The 23,388-nt window shown below is 51.1% G+C and overlaps 2 protein-coding genes across 2 annotated transcripts in view; both read left to right on the forward strand.

Moving 5' to 3' along the window:
* Nucleotides 1–23,388, forward strand: part of LOC135057085 (uncharacterized) — a 653,135-nt gene that overhangs the window by 138,440 nt on the left and 491,307 nt on the right.
* LOC135055787 (zinc finger protein 271-like) overlaps nucleotides 1–23,388 on the forward strand; it is a 79,240-nt gene that overhangs the window by 9,227 nt on the left and 46,625 nt on the right. Inside the window, exon 2 of the mRNA XM_063960231.1 lies at nucleotides 5,260–5,451. Within this exon, the coding sequence (XP_063816301.1) occupies nucleotides 5,260–5,451 (192 nt within the window). The remainder of the gene's footprint in view (nucleotides 1–5,259; nucleotides 5,452–23,388) is intronic.

Below are 23,388 nucleotides of genomic sequence, written 5' to 3' on the forward strand. Positions count from 1 at the left end.
GCTGTATATTCACATAAACGTGCTCTTGCGCAGATCATGCAGGATGACACGGATACCGATTCTGACACTGCAGACGGTGATGGGGATGTTTTGCGGGGGGCAGCATCTCTTGCAGAAGGGGTGCAGGTGATGATAGAGGCTATTAGGGATGTGTTGAATATTTCTGATACAACACCTGAGCAGGTTGAGGAGGCTTACTTCACTGACAATAAGAAAGCCTCGCTAACCTTCCCTGCGTCAAAATAATTAAATGCTATATCTGAAAAGGCTTCGGAAAACCCGGATAAAAAATTCCAGATACCTAAAAGGGTTCTGGTAGCGTTTCCTTTCCCGGTAGAGGATAAAAAAAAAAGGGAAAACCCGCCTATTGTTGATGGTATCCAGACTCTCAAAAAAGGTGGTTTTACCTGTTCCAGGATCTACCGCCTTGTAAGGGTGCATACACACGGTGAGATTCGGACTTATCCGATTCTCACCGTGCGACAGGGGGCCGGGTCGGCACTTAGCCAGTATCGCAAGCACATAATAACTGTGCTTGCGATGCTGGCTATGTGCGATTTCAATCCTGACTATCTCTTCTATAGAGATAGTCAGGATTGACTTGCCTGCACAGCCTATTTTTTCTTCCGATGCCGACCGCGCGGGGCCGCGCATCGGCATCGGATCGGGATCGCAAGGTGACTGTCACCTTGCGATCTGCACTATATTTTCTTCCGATTCTGACTATATAGTCAGAATCGGAAGAAAATATCTTACCGTGTGTACACACCTTAAGAGTTGGCTGATCGTAAAATTGATACTACACTCAAATCCATGTACACGGCTTCAGGGGCAATCCTACGCCCCACTATTGCCAGTGCTTGGATTGCAAAGGCTATAGTAAAGTGGTCAGGCACATTACTTGAGGATTTGGATACTATGGAAAAATGTGATGTTGAACTGTTTTTACGTAACATTCAGGATTCGGCAGGATTTCTGGTAGAATCCATGAAAGACCTGGGTTCCATGGCTGCGGGGATTTCCTCCATGTCAGTATCAGCTCGTCGAGGACTGTGGTTACGCCAGTGGTCTGCCGACGCGGAATCCAGGAGAAGTGTGGCGACTGCATGTTCCCAGGAACAGAAACCTGCTTCAGGTACACCAAAGTCCTCCGCATGATGGTGGACTGCATGCCCCCGCGGTGGGGCCGGTGGGAGCGAGACTCAGACATTTCAGTCATGTCTGGGTGTCCTCTGGCCTGGACCCCTGGGTGCAAGATATGGTGTCCCAGGGGTACAGGCTGGAATTTCAAAATCTCCCTCCTCACCGATTTTTCAGATCAGACTTGCCAACTCTGCTGGCAGACAGGACTGTCCTGCAAGAAGCTGTCCAGAAGTTGGTGGAGGCACAGGTCATTGTGCCAGTACCACCTCACATGCAAAACAAAGGTTACTATTCAAACCTTTTTGTGGTACCGAAACCGGATGGTTCGGTCAGGCCCTTTCTGAACTTAAAATCACTAAATCCCTTTCTGAGGGAGTTCAAGTTCAAAATGGAGTCCCTAAGAGCAGTGATATCAGGTCTGGAGGAGGAGGAATTCCTAGTATACCCGGATATCAAGGATGCGTACCTCCACATTCCGATTTGGCTGCAGCATCAGGCTTATCTTCGATTTACACTTTTGGACTGTCATTTTCCGTTCCAGGCCCTCCCATTCGGTCTCTCCACGCACCGAGGGTATTCACCTAGGTGATGGCCGAAAGGATGATTCTCCTCCGCAGACAGGGGGTGAACGTTATTCCGTATCTGGACAATCTGCTGAAAAAGGCATCGTCCAAGGAGAAGCTGTTACGGTCCATAGCACTCACGACACGGCTTCTCAGGAAACATGGTTGGATCCGGAATCTTCCAAAGTCACATTTGGAACCAACCAGGAGGTTGTTCTTTCTGGGAATGATCCTCAACACGGAGGTGCAGAGGGTGTTTCTCCCAGAGGAAAAAGTGTTGGTGATTTAAAACGGTGGTCCGGGATGTCCTGAAGCCAGCCCGGGTGGTCGGGATCTCATCTACACATGCACCAGAGAATACTTCTGTCTCCTAAGGACAGGATTTTACTCCTCTGGTGGCTGCAATTACCTCACCTTTGGGAGGGCTGCAGGTTTGGGATTCAGGACTGGATCCTTATAACCACGGATGCAAGTCTCCGGGGCTGGGGCGCATTCACTCAAGGGGAAACCTTTCAAGAAAGGTGATCAAGTCTGGAAGCAAGCCTGCCGATAAACATTCTGGAACTAAGAGCCGTCTACAACAGTCTTCTCCAAGCGGCCCATCTTCTGAGAAATCGGGCCATTCAAGTGCAGTCAGACAATGTAACAACAGTGGCTTACATAAACCGACAGGGCGGAACGAAGAGCAGAGCTGCAATGACAGAGGTTTCAAGAATCATCCTCTGGGCAGAAAAACATGCGTTGGCGTTGTCAGCAATCTTCATTCCGGGAGAAGACAACTGGGAAGCGGACTTCCTCAGCAGACGCAATCTCCATCCAGGGGAGTGGGGTCTCCATCCGGAGGTGTTCAAGGAGGTGGCAGATCTTTGGGGCATACCACAGATTGACATGATGGCCTCTCGTCTCAACAAGAAGCTTCAGTGGTATTGTTCCAGGTCGAGGGACCCGCAAGCAGTGGCGGTGGACACTCTAGTGACTCCGTGGGTGTTCCGGTCGGTGTATGTGTTTCCTCCTCTTCCACTCATCCCAATAGTTCTCAAACTCATAAGGAGAACAAGGGTTCAAGTGATCCTCATTGCTTCAGACTGTCCAAGACGGGCTTGGTACGCGGATCTACTGCAAAAAGAGCCAAGGCCTCTTCCTCTTCGGGAGGACCTGCTGCAGCAAGGGCCGTTCGCCTATCAAGACTTAGAGCGGCTACGTTTGACGACATGGAGGTTGAACGCCTCATACTAGCTCGGAAGGGCATTCCGAACAAGGTTATTCCTACCCTGATACAGGCTAGGAAAGGAGTAACGTCTAAACATTACCATTGAATTTGGAAAAAATATGTATCTTGGTGTGAATCCAAGAAATTTCCTGCAGTGGAGTTTCAACTGGGATGGTTTCTCCTATTCCTACAAACTGGTGAGGATATGGGCCTGAAGTTGGGATCTGTGCAAGTCCAGATTTCGGCCCTATCCATTTTCTTCCAGAAACAATTGGCTGCCCTCCCTGGGGTTCAGACCTTTTTGAAGGGAGTTCTGCACATCCAACCTCCCTTTGTACCACCTACGGCGCCTTGGGACCTTAACGTGGTGTTGCAGTTCCTCCAGTCGGACTGGTTTGAGCCTCTACAGGAGGTTGAGGTCAAATTTCTTACGTGGAAGGCTGTCACGTTGTTGGCTTTAGCTTCTGCTAGATGTCTGTCGGAGTTGGGGGCTTTGTCCTGTTAAAGCCCATACTTGAGCTTCCACGAAGATAGAGCTGAGCTCCGGACACGTCAGCAGTTTCTTCTGAAGGTTGTGTCGGCATTTCATATCAACCAACCTATTGTGGTGCCAGTGGCTACTGACTCCTCAATTTGATCAAAGTCCTTGGATGTTGTAAGGGCTTTTGAAAATATATGTGAAGATGACTTCTCGTCACAGAAAGTCGGACTCTCTGTTTGTCCTATATGATCCCAGGAAAATTGGGTGTCCTGCTTCTAAGCAGACGATTTCTTGCCTGATCAGGTTCACTATCCAGCATGCATATTCTACGGCAGGATTGTCGTGTCCTACGTCTGTCGAGGCCCACTCTACTCGTAAGGTGGGGGTCTTCCTGGGCAGCTGCCTGGGGTGTCTCGGCGTCACAACTTTGCCGAGCTGCAACTTGTTCTGGGTCGAACACGTTTGCAAAGTTCTACAAGTTCGATACTTTGGCCTCTGATGATCTGAAGTTCAGTCAATCAGTTCTGCAGGAGCCTCCGCGCACTCCCTCCCATTCTGGGAGCTTTGGTACATCCCCAGGGTACCAATGTGGACCCCAGCATCCTCTAGGATGTAAGAGAAAATAGGATTTTGGTTACCTACCGGTAAATCCTTTTCTCGTGGTCCGTAGAGGATGTTGGGCGCCTGCCCAGCGCTTCGTTTTCCTGCAATTGTTATCTGGTTCAGTACAACTTTATTTAGTTAAGTACTGTATTGTTACTTGGTAAGTAATCCTGTTCAGCTGTTGCTGATGTTGACTTGACGTGCCTTGTATGTGTGAGCTGGTATGAATCTCGCCACTATCTGTGTTAAATTCTACTCTCGAAGATGTCCGTCTCCTCAGGCACAGTTTCTAGACTGAGTCTGGTAGGAGGGGCATAGAGGGAGGAGCCAGCCCACACTCTCAAACTCTTAAAGTGCCATTGGCTCCTGGTGGGCCCGTCTATACCCCATGGTACTAATGTGGACCCCAGCATCCTCTACGGACTTTGAGAAAAGGATTTACCAGTAGGTAACCAAAATCCTTTTTATACAGGGGCAGCAGCCTGTGGTGTCATGTTGTTGTTGTTGTTGTTATTATTATTATTATTTTTATTATTATTATACAGGGAGAGCAACCTGTGGTGTCCTGTTGTTGTTGTTGTTGTTGTTGTTATTATTATTATACGAGGGCAGCAACCTGTGGTGTCCTGTAATTATTATTGTTATTGTTCAGGAGGAGCAGCCTGTGGTGTTCTGTTATTATTATTATACAGGGGTAGCGGCCTGTGGTGTACTGTTGTTGTTGTTGTTGTTATTATTATACATGGGTAACAGCCTGTGGTGTCCTGTTGTTGTTGTTGTTGTTGTTGTTGTTGTTGTTGTTGTTGTTGTTGTTATTATTATTATTATTATTATTATTATTATTATTATTATTATTATACGAGGGCAGCAACCTGTGGTGTCCTGTAATTATTATTGTTATTGTTCAGGAGGAGCAGCCTGTGGTGTTCTGTTATTATTATTATACATGGGTAACAGCCTGTGGTGTCCTGTTGTTGTTGTTGTTGTTGTTGTTGTTGTTATAATAATAATAATAATAATAATAATAATAATAATTATACAGGGGGAGCAGCCTGTGGTGTACTGTTGTTATTATACAGGGGGAGCAGCCTCTGGTGTTCTGTTATTATCATTATACAGGGGGAGCAGCCTGTGGTGTCCTCGTTGTTGTTGTTGTTGTTATTATTATTATACAGGGGGAGCAGCCTGTGGTGTCTTGATGATGATGATGATGATGATGATAATATCATTATTTTATTGATGTCTCCCCCAATACACAGGAATACACAGTTGTGCGGAAGACATCAGGTGAGTGTGAGACACCTAGCAGCCATACCCTTATGTTAAGAGGACCGAACAGAACCCAGAGCCCCATCACGGTGCCTCCACCTCACTCACTGACACATGAGAGGCACAATGACCAGAAGATCCTGGAACTCGGCAACAAGATCATTCAGCTGCTGACTGGAGAGGTGACTGCTGGGAATGGGACATTATACAGTAACACCAGGGGATGTGTCTGGGTGATGACTGGAGAGGTGACTGCTGGGAATGGGACATTATACAGTAACACCAGGGGATGTGTCTGGGTGATGACTGGAGAGGTGACTGCTGGGAATGGGACATTATACAGTAACACCAGGGGATGTGTCTGGGTGATGACTGGAGAGGTGACTGCTGGGAATGGGGCATTATACAGTAACACCAGGGGATGTGTCTGGGTGATGACTGGAGAGGTGACTGCTGGGAATGGGACATTATACAGTAACACCAGGGGACGTGTCTGGGTGATGACTGGAGAGGTGACTGCTGGGAATGGGGCATTATACAGTAACACCAGGGGATGTGTCTGGGTGATGACTGGAGAGGTTACTGCTGGGAATGGGACATTATACAGTAACACCAGGGGACGTGTTTGGGTGATGACTGGAGAGGTGACTGCTGGGAATGGGGCATTATACAGTAACACCAGGGGATGTGTCTGGGTGATGACTGGAGAGGTTACTGCTGGGAATGGGACATTATACAGTAACACCAGGGGACGTGTTTGGGTGATGACTGGAGAGGTGACTGCTGGGAATGGGGCATTATACAGTAACACCAGGGGATGTGTCTGGGTGATGACTGGAGAGGTGACTGCAGGGAATGGGGCATTATACAGTAACACCAGGGGATGTGTCTGGGTGATGACTGGAGAGGTGACTGCTGGGAATGGGACATTATACAGTAACACCAGGGGACGTGTTTGGGTGATGACTGGAGAGGTGACTGCTGGGAATGGGACATTATACAGTAACACTGGTTGACGTGTCTGGATGATGACTGGAGAGGTGACTGCTGGAAATGGGGCATTATACAGAAACACCAGGGAATGTGTCTGGGTGATGACTGGAGAGGTGACTGCTGGGAATGGGGCATTATACAGTAACACCAGGGGATGTGTCTGGGTGATGACTGGAGAGGTGACTGCTGGGAATGGGACATTATACAGTAACACCAGGGGATGTGTCTGGGTGATGACTGGAGAGGTAACTGCTGGGAATGGGACATTATACAGTAACACCAGGGGATGTGTCTGGGTGATGACTGGAGAGGTGACTGCTGGGAATGGGACATTATACAGTAACACCGGGGGATGTGTCTGGGTGATGACTGGAGAGGTGACAGCTGGGAATGGGGCATTATACAGTAACACCAGGGGATGTGTCTGGGTGATGACTGGAGAGGTGACTGCTGGGAATGGGACGTTATACAGTAACACCAGGGGACGTGTCTGGGTGATGACTGGGGAGGTGACTGCTGGGAATGGGGCATTATACAGTAACACCAGGGGATGTGTCTGGGTGATGACTGGAGAGGTGACTGCTGGGAATGAGACATTATACAGTAACACCAGGGGATGTGTCTGGGTGATGACTGGAGAGGTGACTGCTGGGAATGGGGCATTATACAGTAACACCAGGGGATGTGTCTGGGTGATGACTGGAGAAGTGACTGCTGGGAATGGGACATTATACAGTAACACCAGGGGATGTGTCTGGGTGATGACTGGAGAGGTGACTGCTGGGAATGGGACATTATACAGTAACACCAGGGGACGTGTCTGGGTGATGACTGGAGAGGTGACTGCTGGGAATGGGACATTATACAGTAACACCAGGGGATGTGTCTGGGTGCTGACTGGAGAGGTGACTGCTGGGAATGGGACATAATACAGTAACACCAGGGGACGTGTCTGGGTGATGACTGGAGAGGTGACTGCTGGGAATGGGGCATTATACAGTAACACCAGGGGACGTGTCTGGGTGATGACTGGAGAGGTGACTGCTGGGAATGGGGCATTATACAGTAACACCAGGGCATGTGTCCGGGTGATGACTGGAGAGGTGACTGCTGGGAATGGGACATTATACAGTAACACCAGGGGATGTGTCTGGGTGATGACTGGAGAGGTGACTGCTGGGAATGGGACATTATATAGTAACACCAGGGTGTGTGTCTGGGTGATGACTGGAGAGGTGACTGCTGGGAATGGGACATTATACAGTAACACCAGGGGACGTGTCTCGGTGATGACTGGAGAGGTGACTGCTGGGAATGGGACATTATACAGTAACACCAGGGGACGTGTCTGGGTGATGACTGGAGAGGTGACTGCTGGGAATGGGACATTATACAGTAACACCAGGGGACGTGTCTGGGTGATGACTGGAGAGGTGACTGCTGGGAATGGGACATTATATAGTAACACCAGGGTGTGTGTCTGGGTGATGACTGGAGAGGTGACTGCTGGGAATGGGACATTATACAGTAACACCAGGGGATGTGTCTGGGTGATGACTGGAGAGGTGACTGCTGGGAATGGGACATTATACAGTAACACCGGGGGATGTGTCTGGGTGATGACTGGAGAGGTGACTGCTGGGAATGGGGCATTATACAGTAACACCAGGGGATGTGTCTGGGTGATGACTGGAGAGGTGACTGCTGGGAATGGGACGTTATACAGTAACACCAGGGGACGTGTCTGGGTGATGACTGGGGAGGTGACTGCTGGGAATGGGGCATTATACAGTAACACCAGGGGATGTGTCTGGGTGATGACTGGAGAGGTGACTGCTGGGAATGGGGCATTATACAGTAACACCGGGGGACGTGTTTGGACGATGACTGGAGAGGTGACTGCTGGGAATGGGACATTATACAGTAACACCAGGGGATGTGTCTGGGTGATGACTGGAGATGTGACTGCTGGGAATGGGGCATTATACAGTAACACCAGGGGATGTGTCTGGGTGATGACTGGAGAGGTGACTGCTGGGAATGGGACATTATACAGTAACACCAGGGGATGTGTCTGGGTGATGACTGGAGAGGTAACTGCTGGGAATGGGACATTATACAGTAACACCAGGGGATGTGTCTGGGTGATGACTGGAGATGTGACTGCTGGGAATGGGGCATTATACAGTAACACCAGGGGATGTGTCTGGGTGATGACTGGAGAGGTGACTGCTGGGAATGGGACATTATACAGTAACACCAGGGGATGTGTCTGGGTGATGACTGGAGAGGTAACTGCTGGGAATGGGACATTATACAGTAACACCAGGGGATGTGTCTGGGTGATGACTGGAGAGGTGACTGCTGGGAATGGGACATTATACAGTAACACCGGGGGATGTGTCTGGGTGATGACTGGAGAGGTGACTGCTGGGAATGGGGCATTATACAGTAACACCAGGGGATGTGTCTGGGTGATGACTGGAGAGGTGACTGCTGGGAATGGGACGTTATACAGTAACACCAGGGGACGTGTCTGGGTGATGACTGGGGAGGTGACTGCTGGGAATGGGGCATTATACAGTAACACCAGGGGATGTGTCTGGGTGATGACTGGAGAGGTGACTGCTGGGAATGAGACATTATACAGTAACACCAGGGGATGTGTCTGGGTGATGACTGGAGAGGTGACTGCTGGGAATGGGGCATTATACAGTAACACCAGGGGATGTGTCTGGGTGATGACTGGAGAAGTGACTGCTGGGAATGGGACATTATACAGTAACACCAGGGGATGTGTCTGGGTGATGACTGGAGAGGTGACTGCTGGGAATGGGACATTATACAGTAACACCAGGGGACGTGTCTGGGTGATGACTGGAGAGGTGACTGCTGGGAATGGGACATTATACAGTAACACCAGGGGATGTGTCTGGGTGCTGACTGGAGAGGTGACTGCTGGGAATGGGACATAATACAGTAACACCAGGGGACGTGTCTGGGTGATGACTGGAGAGGTGACTGCTGGGAATGGGGCATTATACAGTAACACCAGGGCATGTGTCCGGGTGATGACTGGAGAGGTGACTGCTGGGAATGGGACATTATACAGTAACACCAGGGGATGTGTCTGGGTGATGACTGGAGAGGTGACTGCTGGGAATGGGACATTATATAGTAACACCAGGGTGTGTGTCTGGGTGATGACTGGAGAGGTGACTGCTGGGAATGGGACATTATACAGTAACACCAGGGGACGTGTCTCGGTGATGACTGGAGAGGTGACTGCTGGGAATGGGACATTATACAGTAACACCAGGGGATGTGTCTGGGTGATGACTGGAGAGGTGACTGCTGGGAATGGGACATTATACAGTAACACCAGGGGACGTGTCTGGGTGATGACTGGAGAGGTGACTGCTGGGAATGGGACATTATATAGTAACACCAGGGTGTGTGTCTGGGTGATGACTGGAGAGGTGACTGCTGGGAATGGGACATTATACAGTAACACCAGGGGATGTGTCTGGGTGATGACTGGAGAGGTGACTGCTGGGAATGGGGCATTATACAGTAACACCAGGGGATGTGTCTGGGTGCTGACTGGAGAGGTGACTGCTGGGAATGGGACATAATACAGTAACACCAGGGGACGTGTCTGGGTGATGACTGGAGAGGTGACTGCTGGGAATGGGGCATTATACAGTAACACCAGGGCATGTGTCCGGGTGATGACTGGAGAGGTGACTGCTGGGAATGGGACATTATACAGTAACACCAGGGGATGTGTCTGGGTGATGACTGGAGAGGTGACTGCTGGGAATGGGACATTATATAGTAACACCAGGGTGTGTATCTGGGTGATGACTGGAGAGGTGACTGCTGGGAATGGGACATTATACAGTAACACCAGGGGACGTGTCTCGGTGATGACTGGAGAGGTGACTGCTGGGAATGGGACATTATACAGTAACACCAGGGGATGTGTCTAGGTGATGACTGGAGAGGTGACTGCTGGGAATGGGACATTATACAGTAACACCAGGGGACGTGTCTGGGTGATGACTGGAGAGGTGACTGCTGGGAATGGGACATTATATAGTAACACCAGGGTGTGTGTCTGGGTGATGACTGGAGAGGTGACTGCTGGGAATGGGACATTATACAGTAACACCAGGGGACGTGTCTCGGTGATGACTGGAGAGGTGACTGCTGGGAATGGGACATTATACAGTAACACCAGGGGATGTGTCTGGGTGATGACTGGAGAGGTGACTGCTGGGAATGGGACATTATACAGTAACACCAGGGAATGTGTCTGGGTGATGACTGGAGAGGTGACTGCTGGGAATGGGGCATTATACAGTAACACCAGGGGATGTGTCTGGGTGATGACTGGAGAGGTGACTGCTGGGAATGGGACATTATACAGTAACACCAGGGGACGTGTCTGGGTGATGACTGGAGAGGTGACTGCTGGGAATGGGACATTATACAGTATCACCAGGGGATGTGTCTGGGTGATGACTGGAGAGGTGACTGCTGGGAATGGGACATTATACAGTAACACCAGGGAATGTGTCTGGGTGATGACTGGAGAGGTGACTGCTGGGAATGGGGCATTATACAGTAACACCAGGGAATGTGTCTGGGTGATGACTGGAGAGGTGACTGCTGGGAATGGGGCATTATACAGTAACACCAGGGGATGTGTCTGGGTGATGACTGGAGAGGTGACTGCTGGGAATGGGACATTATATAGTAACACCAGGGGATGTGTCTGGGAGATGACTGGCGAGGTGACTGCTGGAAATGGGACATTATACAGTAATACCAGGGGACGTGTCTGGGTGATGACTGGATAGGTAACTGCTGGGAATGGGGCATTATACAGTAACACCAGGGGATGTGTTCGGGTGATGACTGGAGAGGTGACTGCTGGGAATGGGACATTGGCCCTCATTCCGAGTTGTTCGCTCGCAAGGCGATTTCAGCAGAGTTACACACGCTAAGCCGCCGCCTACTGGGAGTGAATCTAAACTTCTTAAATGTGCGACCGATGTATGCGCAATATTGCGATCAAAACCGAGTTAGCAGTTTTAGAGTAACTCCAGACTTACTCTGCCTGTGCGATCAATTCAGAGCTTTTCGGTCCCGGCTGACGTCATAAACACACCCAGCGTTCGCCCAAGCACTCCCACCGTTTCTCCAGACACGCCTGCGTTTTTTCCGGAAACGGTAGCGTTTTCAGCCACACGCCCATAAAACGCCGTGTTTCCGCCCAGTAACACCCATTTCCTGTCAATCACAATGCGATCGCCGGAGCGATGAAAAAGCCGTGAGTAAAAATACTTTCTTCATAGTAAAGTTACTTGGCGCATGCGCTGTGCGAACATTACGCATGCGCACTAAGAGAATTCTCACTGCGATGCGATGAAAAATACCGAGCGAACAACTCGGAATGAGGGCCATTATACAGTAACACCAGGGGATGTGTCTGGGTGATGACTGGAGAGGTGACTGCTGGGAATGGGACATTATACAGTAACACCAGGGGACGTGTCTGGGTGATGACTGGAGAGGTGACTGCTGGGAATGGGGCATTATACAGTAACACCAGGGGATGTGTCTGGGTGATGACTGGAGAGGTGACTGCTGGGAATGGGACATTATACAGTAACACCGGGGGATGTGTCTGTGCGATGACTGGAGAGGTGACTGCTGGGAATGGGGCATTATACAGTAACACCAGGGGATGTGTCTGGGTGATGACTGGAGAGGTGACTGCTGGGAATGGGACATTATACAATAACACTAGGGGATGTGTCTGGGTGATGACTGGAGAGGTGACTGCTGGGAATGGGGCATTATACAGTAACACCAGGGGATGTGTCTGGGTGATGACTGGAGAGGTGACTGCTGGGAATGGGACATTATACAGTAACACCAGGGGATGTGTCTGGGTGATGACTGGAGAGGTGACTGCTGGGAATGGGACATTATACAGTAACACCAGGGGACGTGTCTGGGTGGTGACTGCTGGGAATGGGGCATTATACAGTAACACCAGGGGATGTGGCTGGGTAATGACTGGAGAGGAGACTGCTGGGAATGGGACATTATACAGTAACACCAGGGGACGTGTCTGGGTGATGACTGGAGAGGTGACTGCTGGGAATGAGGCATTATACAGTAACACCAGGGGACGTGTCTGGGTGATGACTGGAGAGGTGACTGCTGGGAATGGGACATTATACAGTAACACCAGGGAATGTGTCTGGGTGATGACTGGAGAGGTGACTGCTGGGAATGGGGCATTATACAGTAACACCAGGGGATGTGTCCGGGTGATGACTGGAGAGGTGACTGCTGGGAATGGGACATTATACAGTAACACCAGGGGATGTGTCTGGGTGTTGACTGGAGAGGTGACTGCTGGGAATGGAACATTATACAGTAACACCAGGGGGGTGTCTGGGTGGTGACTGGAGAGGTGACTGCTGGGAATGGGACATTATACAGTAACACCAGGGGACGTGTCTGGGTGATGTCTGGAGAGGTGACTGCTGGGAATGGGGCATTATACAGTAACACCAGGGGACGTGTCTGGGTGATGTCTGGAGAGGTGACTGCTGGGAATGGGGCATTATACAGTAACACCAGGGGATGTGTCTGGGTGATGACTGGAGAGGTGACTGCTGGGAATGGGGCATTATACAGTAACACCAGGGGATGTGTCTGGGTGATGACTGGAGAGGTGACTGCTGGGAATGGGGCATTATACAGTAACACCAGGGGACATGTCTGGGTGATGACTGGAGAGGTGACTGCTGGGAATGGGACATTATACAGTAACACCAGGGGATGTGTCTGGGTGATGACTGGAGAGGTGACTGCTGGGAATGGAACATTATACAGTAACACCAGGGGATGTGGCTGGGTGATGACTGGAGAGGTGACTGCTGGGAATGGGACATTATATAGTAACACCAGGGGACATGTCTGGGTGATGACTGGAGAGGTGACTGCTGGGAGTGGGGCATTATACAGTAACACCAGGGGATGTGTCTGGGTGATGACAGGAGAGGCGACTGCTGGGAATGGGACATTATACAGTATCACCAGGGGATGTGGCTGGGTGATGACTGGAGAGGTGACTGCTGGGAATGGGACATTGTACAGTAACACCAGGGGATGTGTCTGGGTGATGACTGGAGAGGTGACTGCTGGGAATGGGGCATTATACAGTAACACCAGGGGATGTGTCTGGGTGATGACTGGAGAGGTGACTGCTGGGAATGGGACATTATATAGTAACACCAGGGGACATGTCTGGGTGATGACTGGAGAGGTGACTGCTGGGAATGGGGCATTATACAGTAACACCGGGGGACGTGTTTGGACGATGACTGGAGAGGTGACTGCTGGGAATGGGACATTATACAGTAACACCAGGGGATGTGTCTGGGTGATGACTGGAGATGTGACTGCTGGGAATGGGGCATTATACAGTAACACCAGGGGACGTGTCTGGGTGATGACTGGAGAGGTGACTGCTGGGAATGGGGCATTATACAGTAACACCAGGGGATGTGTCTGGGTGATGACTGGAGAGGTGACTGCTGGGAATGGGGCATTATACAGTAACACCAGGGGACGTGTCTGTGTGAAGACTGGAGAGGTGACTGCTGGGAATGGGACATTATACAGTAACACCAGGGGATGTGTATGTGTGATGACTGGAGAGGTGACTGCTGGGAATGGGACATTATACAGTAACACCAGGGGACGTGTCTGGGTGATGACTGGAGAGGTGACTGCTGGGAATGGGGCATTATACAGTAACACCAGGGGATGTGTCTGGGTGATGACTGGAGAGGTGACTGCTGGGAATGGGGCATTATACAGTAACACCAGGGGATGTGTCTGGATGATGCCTGGAGAGGTGACTGCTGGGAATGGGGCATTATACAGTAACACCAGGGGACGTGTCTGTGTGAAGACTGGAGAGGCGACTGCTGGGAATGGGGCATTATACAGTAACACCAGGGGATGTGTCTGGGTGATGACTGGAGAGGTGACTGCTGGGAATGGGGCATTATACAGTAACACCAGGGGATGTGTCTGGATGATGCCTGGAGAGGTGACTGCTGGGAATGGGACATTATACAGTAACACCAGGGGATGTGTCTGGGTGATGACTGGAGAGGTGACTGCTGGGAATGGGGCATTATACAGTAACACCAGGGGATGTGTGTGGGTGATGACTGGAGAGGTGACTGCTGGGAATGGGGCATTATACAGTAACACCAGGGGATGTGTCTGGATGATGCCTGGAGAGGTGACTGCTGGGAATGGGGCATTATACAGTAACACCAGGGGACGTGTCTGGGTGATGACTGGAGAGGTGACTGCTGGGAATGGGGCATTATACAGTAACACCAGGGGACATGTCTGGGTGATGACTGGAGAGGTGACTGCTGGGAGTGGGGCATTATACAGTAACACCAGGGGATGTGTCTGGGTGATGACAGGAGAGGTGACTGCTGGGAATGGGACATTATACAGTATCACCAGGGGATGTGGCTGGGTGATGACTGGAGAGGTGACTGCTGGGAATGGGACATTGTACAGTAACACCAGGGGATGTGTCTGGGTGATGACTGGAGAGGTGACTGCTGGGAATGGGGCATTATACAGTAACACCAGGGGATGTGTCTGGGTGATGACTGGAGAGGTGACTGCTGGGAATGGGACATTATATAGTAACACCAGGGGACATGTCTGGGTGATGACTGGAGAGGTGACTGCTGGGAATGGGACATTATACAGTAACACCAGGGGATGTGTCTGGGTGATGACTGGAGATGTGACTGCTGGGAATGGGGCATTATACAGTAACACCAGGGGACGTGTCTGGGTGATGACTGGAGAGTGGACTGCTGGGAATGGGGCATTATACAGTAACACCAGGGGATATGTCTGGGTGATGACTGGAGAGGTGACTGCTGGGAATGGGGCATTATACAGTAACACCAGGGGACGTGTCTGTGTGAAGACTGGAGAGGTGACTGCTGGGAATGGGACATTATACAGTAACACCAGGGGATGTGTATGTGTGATGACTGGAGAGGTGACTGCTGGGAATGGGACATTATACAGTAACACCAGGGGACGTGTCTGGGTGATGACTGGAGAGGTGACTGCTGGGAATGGGGCATTATACAGTAACACCAGGGGATGTGTCTGGGTGATGACTGGAGAGGTGACTGCTGGGAATGGGGCATTATACAGTAACACCAGGGGACGTGTCTGGGTGATGACTGGAGAGGTGACTGCTGGGAATGGGGCATTATACAGTAACACCAGGGGATATGTCTGGGTGATGACTGGAGAGGTGACTGCTGGGAATGGGGCATTATACAGTAACACCAGGGGACGTGTCTGTGTGAAGACTGGAGAGGTGACTGCTGGGAATGGGACATTATACAGTAACACCAGGGGATGTGTGTGGGTGATGACTGGAGAGGTGACTGCTGGGAATGGGACATTATATAGTAACACCAGGGGACATGTCTGGGTGATGACTGGAGAGGTGACTGCTGGGAGTGGGGCATTATACAGTAACACCAGGGGATGTGTCTGGGTGATGACTGGAGAGGTGACTGCTGGGAATGGGGCATTATACAGTAACACCGGGGGACGTGTTTGGACGATGACTGGAGAGGTGACTGCTGGGAATGGGACATTATACAGTAACACCAGGGGATGTGTCTGGGTGATGACTGGAGAGGTGACTGCTGGGAGTGGGGCATTATACAGTAACACCAGGGGATGTGTCTGGGTGATGACTGGAGAGGTGACTGCTGGGAATGGGGCATTATACAGTAACACCGGGGGACGTGTTTGGACGATGACTGGAGAGGTGACTGCTGGGAATGGGACATTATACAGTAACACCAGGGGATGTGTCTGGGTGATGACTGGAGATGTGACTGCTGGGAATGGGGCATTATACAGTAACACCAGGGGATGTGTCTGGGTGATGACTGGAGAGGTGACTGCTGGGAATGGGACATTATACAGTAACACCAGGGCATGTGTCTGGGTGATGACTGGAGAGGTAACTGCTGGGAATGGGACATTATACAGTAACACCAGGGGATGTGTCTGGGTGATGACTGGAGATGTGACTGCTGGGAATGGGGCATTATACAGTAACACCAGGGGATGTGTCTGGGTGATGACTGGAGAGGTGACTGCTGGGAATGGGACATTATACAGTAACACCAGGGGATGTGTCTGGGTGATGACTGGAGAGGTAACTGCTGGGAATGGGACATTATACAGTAACACCAGGGGATGTGTCTGGGTGATGACTGGAGAGGTGACTGCTGGGAATGGGACATTATACAGTAACACCGGGGGATGTGTCTGGGTGATGACTGGAGAGGTGACTGCTGGGAATGGGGCATTATACAGTAACACCAGGGGATGTGTCTGGGTGATGACTGGAGAGGTGACTGCTGGGAATGGGACGTTATACAGTAACACCAGGGGACGTGTCTGGGTGATGACTGGGGAGGTGACTGCTGGGAATGGGGCATTATACAGTAACACCAGGGGATGTGTCTGGGTGATGACTGGAGAGGTGACTGCTGGGAATGAGACATTATACAGTAACACCAGGGGATGTGTCTGGGTGATGACTGGAGAGGTGACTGCTGGGAATGGGGCATTATACAGTAACACCAGGGGATGTGTCTGGGTGATGACTGGAGAAGTGACTGCTGGGAATGGGACATTATACAGTAACACCAGGGGATGTGTCTGGGTGATGACTGGAGAGGTGACTGCTGGGAATGGGACATTATACAGTAACACCAGGGGACGTGTCTGGGTGATGACTGGAGAGGTGACTGCTGGGAATGGGACATTATACAGTAACACCAGGGGATGTGTCTGGGTGCTGACTGGAGAGGTGACTGCTGGGAATGGGACATAATACAGTAACACCAGGGGACGTGTCTGGGTGATGACTGGAGAGGTGACTGCTGGGAATGGGGCATTATACAGTAACACCAGGGCATGTGTCCGGGTGATGACTGGAGAGGTGACTGCTGGGAATGGGACATTATACAGTAACACCAGGGGATGTGTCTGGGTGATGACTGGAGAGGTGACTGCTGGGAATGGGACATTATATAGTAACACCAGGGTGTGTGTCTGGGTGATGACTGGAGAGGTGACTGCTGGGAATGGGACATTATACAGTAACACCAGGGGACGTGTCTCGGTGATGACTGGAGAGGTGACTGCTGGGAATGGGACATTATACAGTAACACCAGGGGATGTGTCTGGGTGATGACTGGAGAGGTGACTGCTGGGAATGGGACATTATACAGTAACACCAGGGGACGTGTCTGGGTGATGACTGGAGAGGTGACTGCTGGGAATGGGACATTATATAGTAACACCAGGGTGTGTGTCTGGGTGATGACTGGAGAGGTGACTGCTGGGAATGGGACATTATACAGTAACACCAGGGGATGTGTCTGGGTGATGACTGGAGAGGTGACTGCTGGGAATGGGGCATTATACAGTAACACCAGGGGATGTGTCTGGGTGCTGACTGGAGAGGTGACTGCTGGGAATGGGACATAATACAGTAACACCAGGGGACGTGTCTGGGTGATGACTGGAGAGGTGACTGCTGGGAATGGGGCATTATACAGTAACACCAGGGCATGTGTCCGGGTGATGACTGGAGAGGTGACTGCTGGGAATGGGACATTATACAGTAACACCAGGGGATGTGTCTGGGTGATGACTGGAGAGGTGACTGCTGGGAATGGGACATTATATAGTAACACCAGGGTGTGTATCTGGGTGATGACTGGAGAGGTGACTGCTGGGAATGGGACATTATACAGTAACACCAGGGGACGTGTCTCGGTGATGACTGGAGAGGTGACTGCTGGGAATGGGACATTATACAGTAACACCAGGGGATGTGTCTAGGTGATGACTGGAGAGGTGACTGCTGGGAATGGGACATTATACAGTAACACCAGGGGACGTGTCTGGGTGATGACTGGAGAGGTGACTGCTGGGAATGGGACATTATATAGTAACACCAGGGTGTGTGTCTGGGTGATGACTGGAGAGGTGACTGCTGGGAATGGGACATTATACAGTAACACCAGGGGACGTGTCTCGGTGATGACTGGAGAGGTGACTGCTGGGAATGGGACATTATACAGTAACACCAGGGGATGTGTCTGGGTGATGACTGGAGAGGTGACTGCTGGGAATGGGACATTATACAGTAACACCAGGGAATGTGTCTGGGTGATGACTGGAGAGGTGACTGCTGGGAATGGGGCATTATACAGTAACACCAGGGGATGTGTCTGGGTGATGACTGGAGAGGTGACTGCTGGGAATGGGACATTATACAGTAACACCAGGGGACGTGTCTGGGTGATGACTGGAGAGGTGACTGCTGGGAATGGGACATTATACAGTATCACCAGGGGATGTGTCTGGGTGATGACTGGAGAGGTGACTGCTGGGAATGGGACATTATACAGTAACACCAGGGAATGTGTCTGGGTGATGACTGGAGAGGTGACTGCTGGGAATGGGGCATTATACAGTAACACCAGGGAATGTGTCTGGGTGATGACTGGAGAGGTGACTGCTGGGAATGGGGCATTATACAGTAACACCAGGGGATGTGTCTGGGTGATGACTGGAGAGGTGACTGCTGGGAATGGGACATTATATAGTAACACCAGGGGATGTGTCTGGGAGATGACTGGCGAGGTGACTGCTGGAAATGGGACATTATACAGTAATACCAGGGGACGTGTCTGGGTGATGACTGGATAGGTAACTGCTGGGAATGGGGCATTATACAGTAACACCAGGGGATGTGTTCGGGTGATGACTGGAGAGGTGACTGCTGGGAATGGGACATTATACAGTAACACCAGGGGATGTGTCTGGGTGATGACTGGAGAGGTGACTGCTGGGAATGGGACATTATACAGTAACACCAGGGGACGTGTCTGGGTGATGACTGGAGAGGTGACTGCTGGGAATGGGGCATTATACAGTAACACCAGGGGATGTGTCTGGGTGATGACTGGAGAGGTGACTGCTGGGAATGGGACATTATACAGTAACACCGGGGGATGTGTCTGTGCGATGACAGGAGAGGTGACTGCTGGGAATGGGGCATTATACAGTAACACCAGGGGATGTGTCTGGGTGATGACTGGAGAGGTGACTGCTGGGAATGGGACATTATACAATAACACTAGGGGATGTGTCTGGGTGATGACTGGAGAGGTGACTGCTGGGAATGGGGCATTATACAGTAACACCAGGGGATGTGTCTGGGTGATGACTGGAGAGGTGACTGCTGGGAATGGGACATTATACAGTAACACCAGGGGATGTGTCTGGGTGATGACTGGAGAGGTGACTGCTGGGAATGGGACATTATACAGTAACACCAGGGGACGTGTCTGGGTGGTGACTGCTGGGAATGGGGCATTATACAGTAACACCAGGGGATGTGGCTGGGTAATGACTGGAGAGGAGACTGCTGGGAATGGGACATTATACAGTAACACCAGGGGACGTGTCTGGGTGATGACTGGAGAGGTGACTGCTGGGAATGAGGCATTATACAGTAACACCAGGGGACGTGTCTGGGTGATGACTGGAGAGGTGACTGCTGGGAATGGGACATTATACAGTAACACCAGGGAATGTGTCTGGGTGATGACTGGAGAGGTGACTGCTGGGAATGGGGCATTATACAGTAACACCAGGGGATGTGTCCGGGTGATGACTGGAGAGGTGACTGCTGGGAATGGGACATTATACAGTAACACCAGGGGATGTGTCTGGGTGATGACTGGAGAGGTGACTGCTGGGAATGGAACATTATACAGTAACACCAGGGGGGTGTCTGGGTGGTGACTGGAGAGGTGACTGCTGGGAATGGGACATTATACAGTAACACCAGGGGACGTGTCTGGGTGATGTCTGGAGAGGTGACTGCTGGGAATGGGGCATTATACAGTAACACCAGGGGACGTGTCTGGGTGATGTCTGGAGAGGTGACTGCTGGGAATGGGGCATTATACAGTAACACCAGGGGATGTGTCTGGGTGATGACTGGAGAGGTGACTGCTGGGAATGGGGCATTATACAGTAACACCAGGGGATGTGTCTGGGTGATGACTGGAGAGGTGACTGCTGGGAATGGGGCATTATACAGTAACACCAGGGGACATGTCTGGGTGATGACTGGAGAGGTGACTGCTGGGAATGGGACATTATACAGTAACACCAGGGGATGTGTCTGGGTGATGACTGGAGAGGTGACTGCTGGGAATGGAACATTATACAGTAACACCAGGGGATGTGGCTGGGTGATGACTGGAGAGGTGACTGCTGGGAATGGGACATTATATAGTAACACCAGGGGACATGTCTGGGTGATGACTGGAGAGGTGACTGCTGGGAGTGGGGCATTATACAGTAACACCAGGGGATGTGTCTGGGTGATGACAGGAGAGGCGACTGCTGGGAATGGGACATTATACAGTATCACCAGGGGATGTGGCTGGGTGATGACTGGAGAGGTGACTGCTGGGAATGGGACATTGTACAGTAACACCAGGGGATGTGTCTGGGTGATGACTGGAGAGGTGACTGCTGGGAATGGGGCATTATACAGTAACACCAGGGGATGTGTCTGGGTGATGACTGGAGAGGTGACTGCTGGGAATGGGACATTATATAGTAACACCAGGGGACATGTCTGGGTGATGACTGGAGAGGTGACTGCTGGGAATGGGGCATTATACAGTAACACCGGGGGACGTGTTTGGACGATGACTGGAGAGGTGACTGCTGGGAATGGGACATTATACAGTAACACCAGGGGATGTGTCTGGGTGATGACTGGAGATGTGACTGCTGGGAATGGGGCATTATACAGTAACACCAGGGGACGTGTCTGGGTGATGACTGGAGAGGTGACTGCTGGGAATGGGGCATTATACAGTAACACCAGGGGATGTGTCTGGGTGATGACTGGAGAGGTGACTGCTGGGAATGGGGCATTATACAGTAACACCAGGGGACGTGTCTGTGTGAAGACTGGAGAGGTGACTGCTGGGAATGGGACATTATACAGTAACACCAGGGGATGTGTATGTGTGATGACTGGAGAGGTGACTGCTGGGAATGGGACATTATACAGTAACACCAGGGGACGTGTCTGGGTGATGACTGGAGAGGTGACTGCTGGGAATGGGACGTTATACAGTAACACCAGGGGACGTGTCTGGGTGATGACTGGGGAGGTGACTGCTGGGAATGGGGCATTATACAGTAACACCAGGGGATGTGTCTGGGTGATGACTGGAGAGGTGACTGCTGGGAATGAGACATTATACAGTAACACCAGGGGATGTGTCTGGGTGATGACTGGAGAGGTGACTGCTGGGAATGGGGCATTATACAGTAACACCAGGGGATGTGTCTGGGTGATGACTGGAGAAGTGACTGCTGGGAATGGGACATTATACAGTAACACCAGGGGATGTGTCTGGGTGATGACTGGAGAGGTGACTGCTGGGAATGGGACATTATACAGTAACACCAGGGGACGTGTCTGGGTGATGACTGGAGAGGTGACTGCTGGGAATGGGACATTATACAGTAACACCAGGGGATGTGTCTGGGTGCTGACTGGAGAGGTGACTGCTGGGAATGGGACATAATACAGTAACACCAGGGGACGTGTCTGGGTGATGACTGGAGAGGTGACTGCTGGGAATGGGGCATTATACAGTAACACCAGGGCATGTGTCCGGGTGATGACTGGAGAGGTGACTGCTGGGAATGGGACATTATACAGTAACACCAGGGGATGTGTCTGGGTGATGACTGGAGAGGTGACTGCTGGGAATGGGACATTATATAGTAACACCAGGGTGTGTGTCTGGGTGATGACTGGAGAGGTGACTGCTGGGAATGGGACATTATACAGTAACACCAGGGGACGTGTCTCGGTGATGACTGGAGAGGTGACTGCTGGGAATGGGACATTATACAGTAACACCAGGGGATGTGTCTGGGTGATGACTGGAGAGGTGACTGCTGGGAATGGGACATTATACAGTAACACCAGGGGACGTGTCTGGGTGATGACTGGAGAGGTGACTGCTGGGAATGGGACATTATATAGTAACACCAGGGTGTGTGTCTGGGTGATGACTGGAGAGGTGACTGCTGGGAATGGGACATTATACAGTAACACCAGGGGATGTGTCTGGGTGATGACTGGAGAGGTGACTGCTGGGAATGGGGCATTATACAGTAACACCAGGGGATGTGTCTGGGTGCTGACTGGAGAGGTGACTGCTGGGAATGGGACATAATACAGTAACACCAGGGGACGTGTCTGGGTGATGACTGGAGAGGTGACTGCTGGGAATGGGGCATTATACAGTAACACCAGGGCATGTGTCCGGGTGATGACTGGAGAGGTGACTGCTGGGAATGGGACATTATACAGTAACACCAGGGGATGTGTCTGGGTGATGACTGGAGAGGTGACTGCTGGGAATGGGACATTATATAGTAACACCAGGGTGTGTATCTGGGTGATGACTGGAGAGGTGACTGCTGGGAATGGGACATTATACAGTAACACCAGGGGACGTGTCTCGGTGATGACTGGAGAGGTGACTGCTGGGAATGGGACATTATACAGTAACACCAGGGGATGTGTCTAGGTGATGACTGGAGAGGTGACTGCTGGGAATGGGACATTATACAGTAACACCAGGGGACGTGTCTGGGTGATGACTGGAGAGGTGACTGCTGGGAATGGGACATTATATAGTAACACCAGGGTGTGTGTCTGGGTGATGACTGGAGAGGTGACTGCTGGGAATGGGACATTATACAGTAACACCAGGGGACGTGTCTCGGTGATGACTGGAGAGGTGACTGCTGGGAATGGGACATTATACAGTAACACCAGGGGATGTGTCTGGGTGATGACTGGAGAGGTGACTGCTGGGAATGGGAC

Source organism: Pseudophryne corroboree, chromosome 3 (assembly GCF_028390025.1).
Source record: "Pseudophryne corroboree isolate aPseCor3 chromosome 3, aPseCor3.hap2, whole genome shotgun sequence".
In the NCBI taxonomy this organism is placed as follows: Eukaryota; Metazoa; Chordata; class Amphibia; order Anura; family Myobatrachidae; genus Pseudophryne; species Pseudophryne corroboree.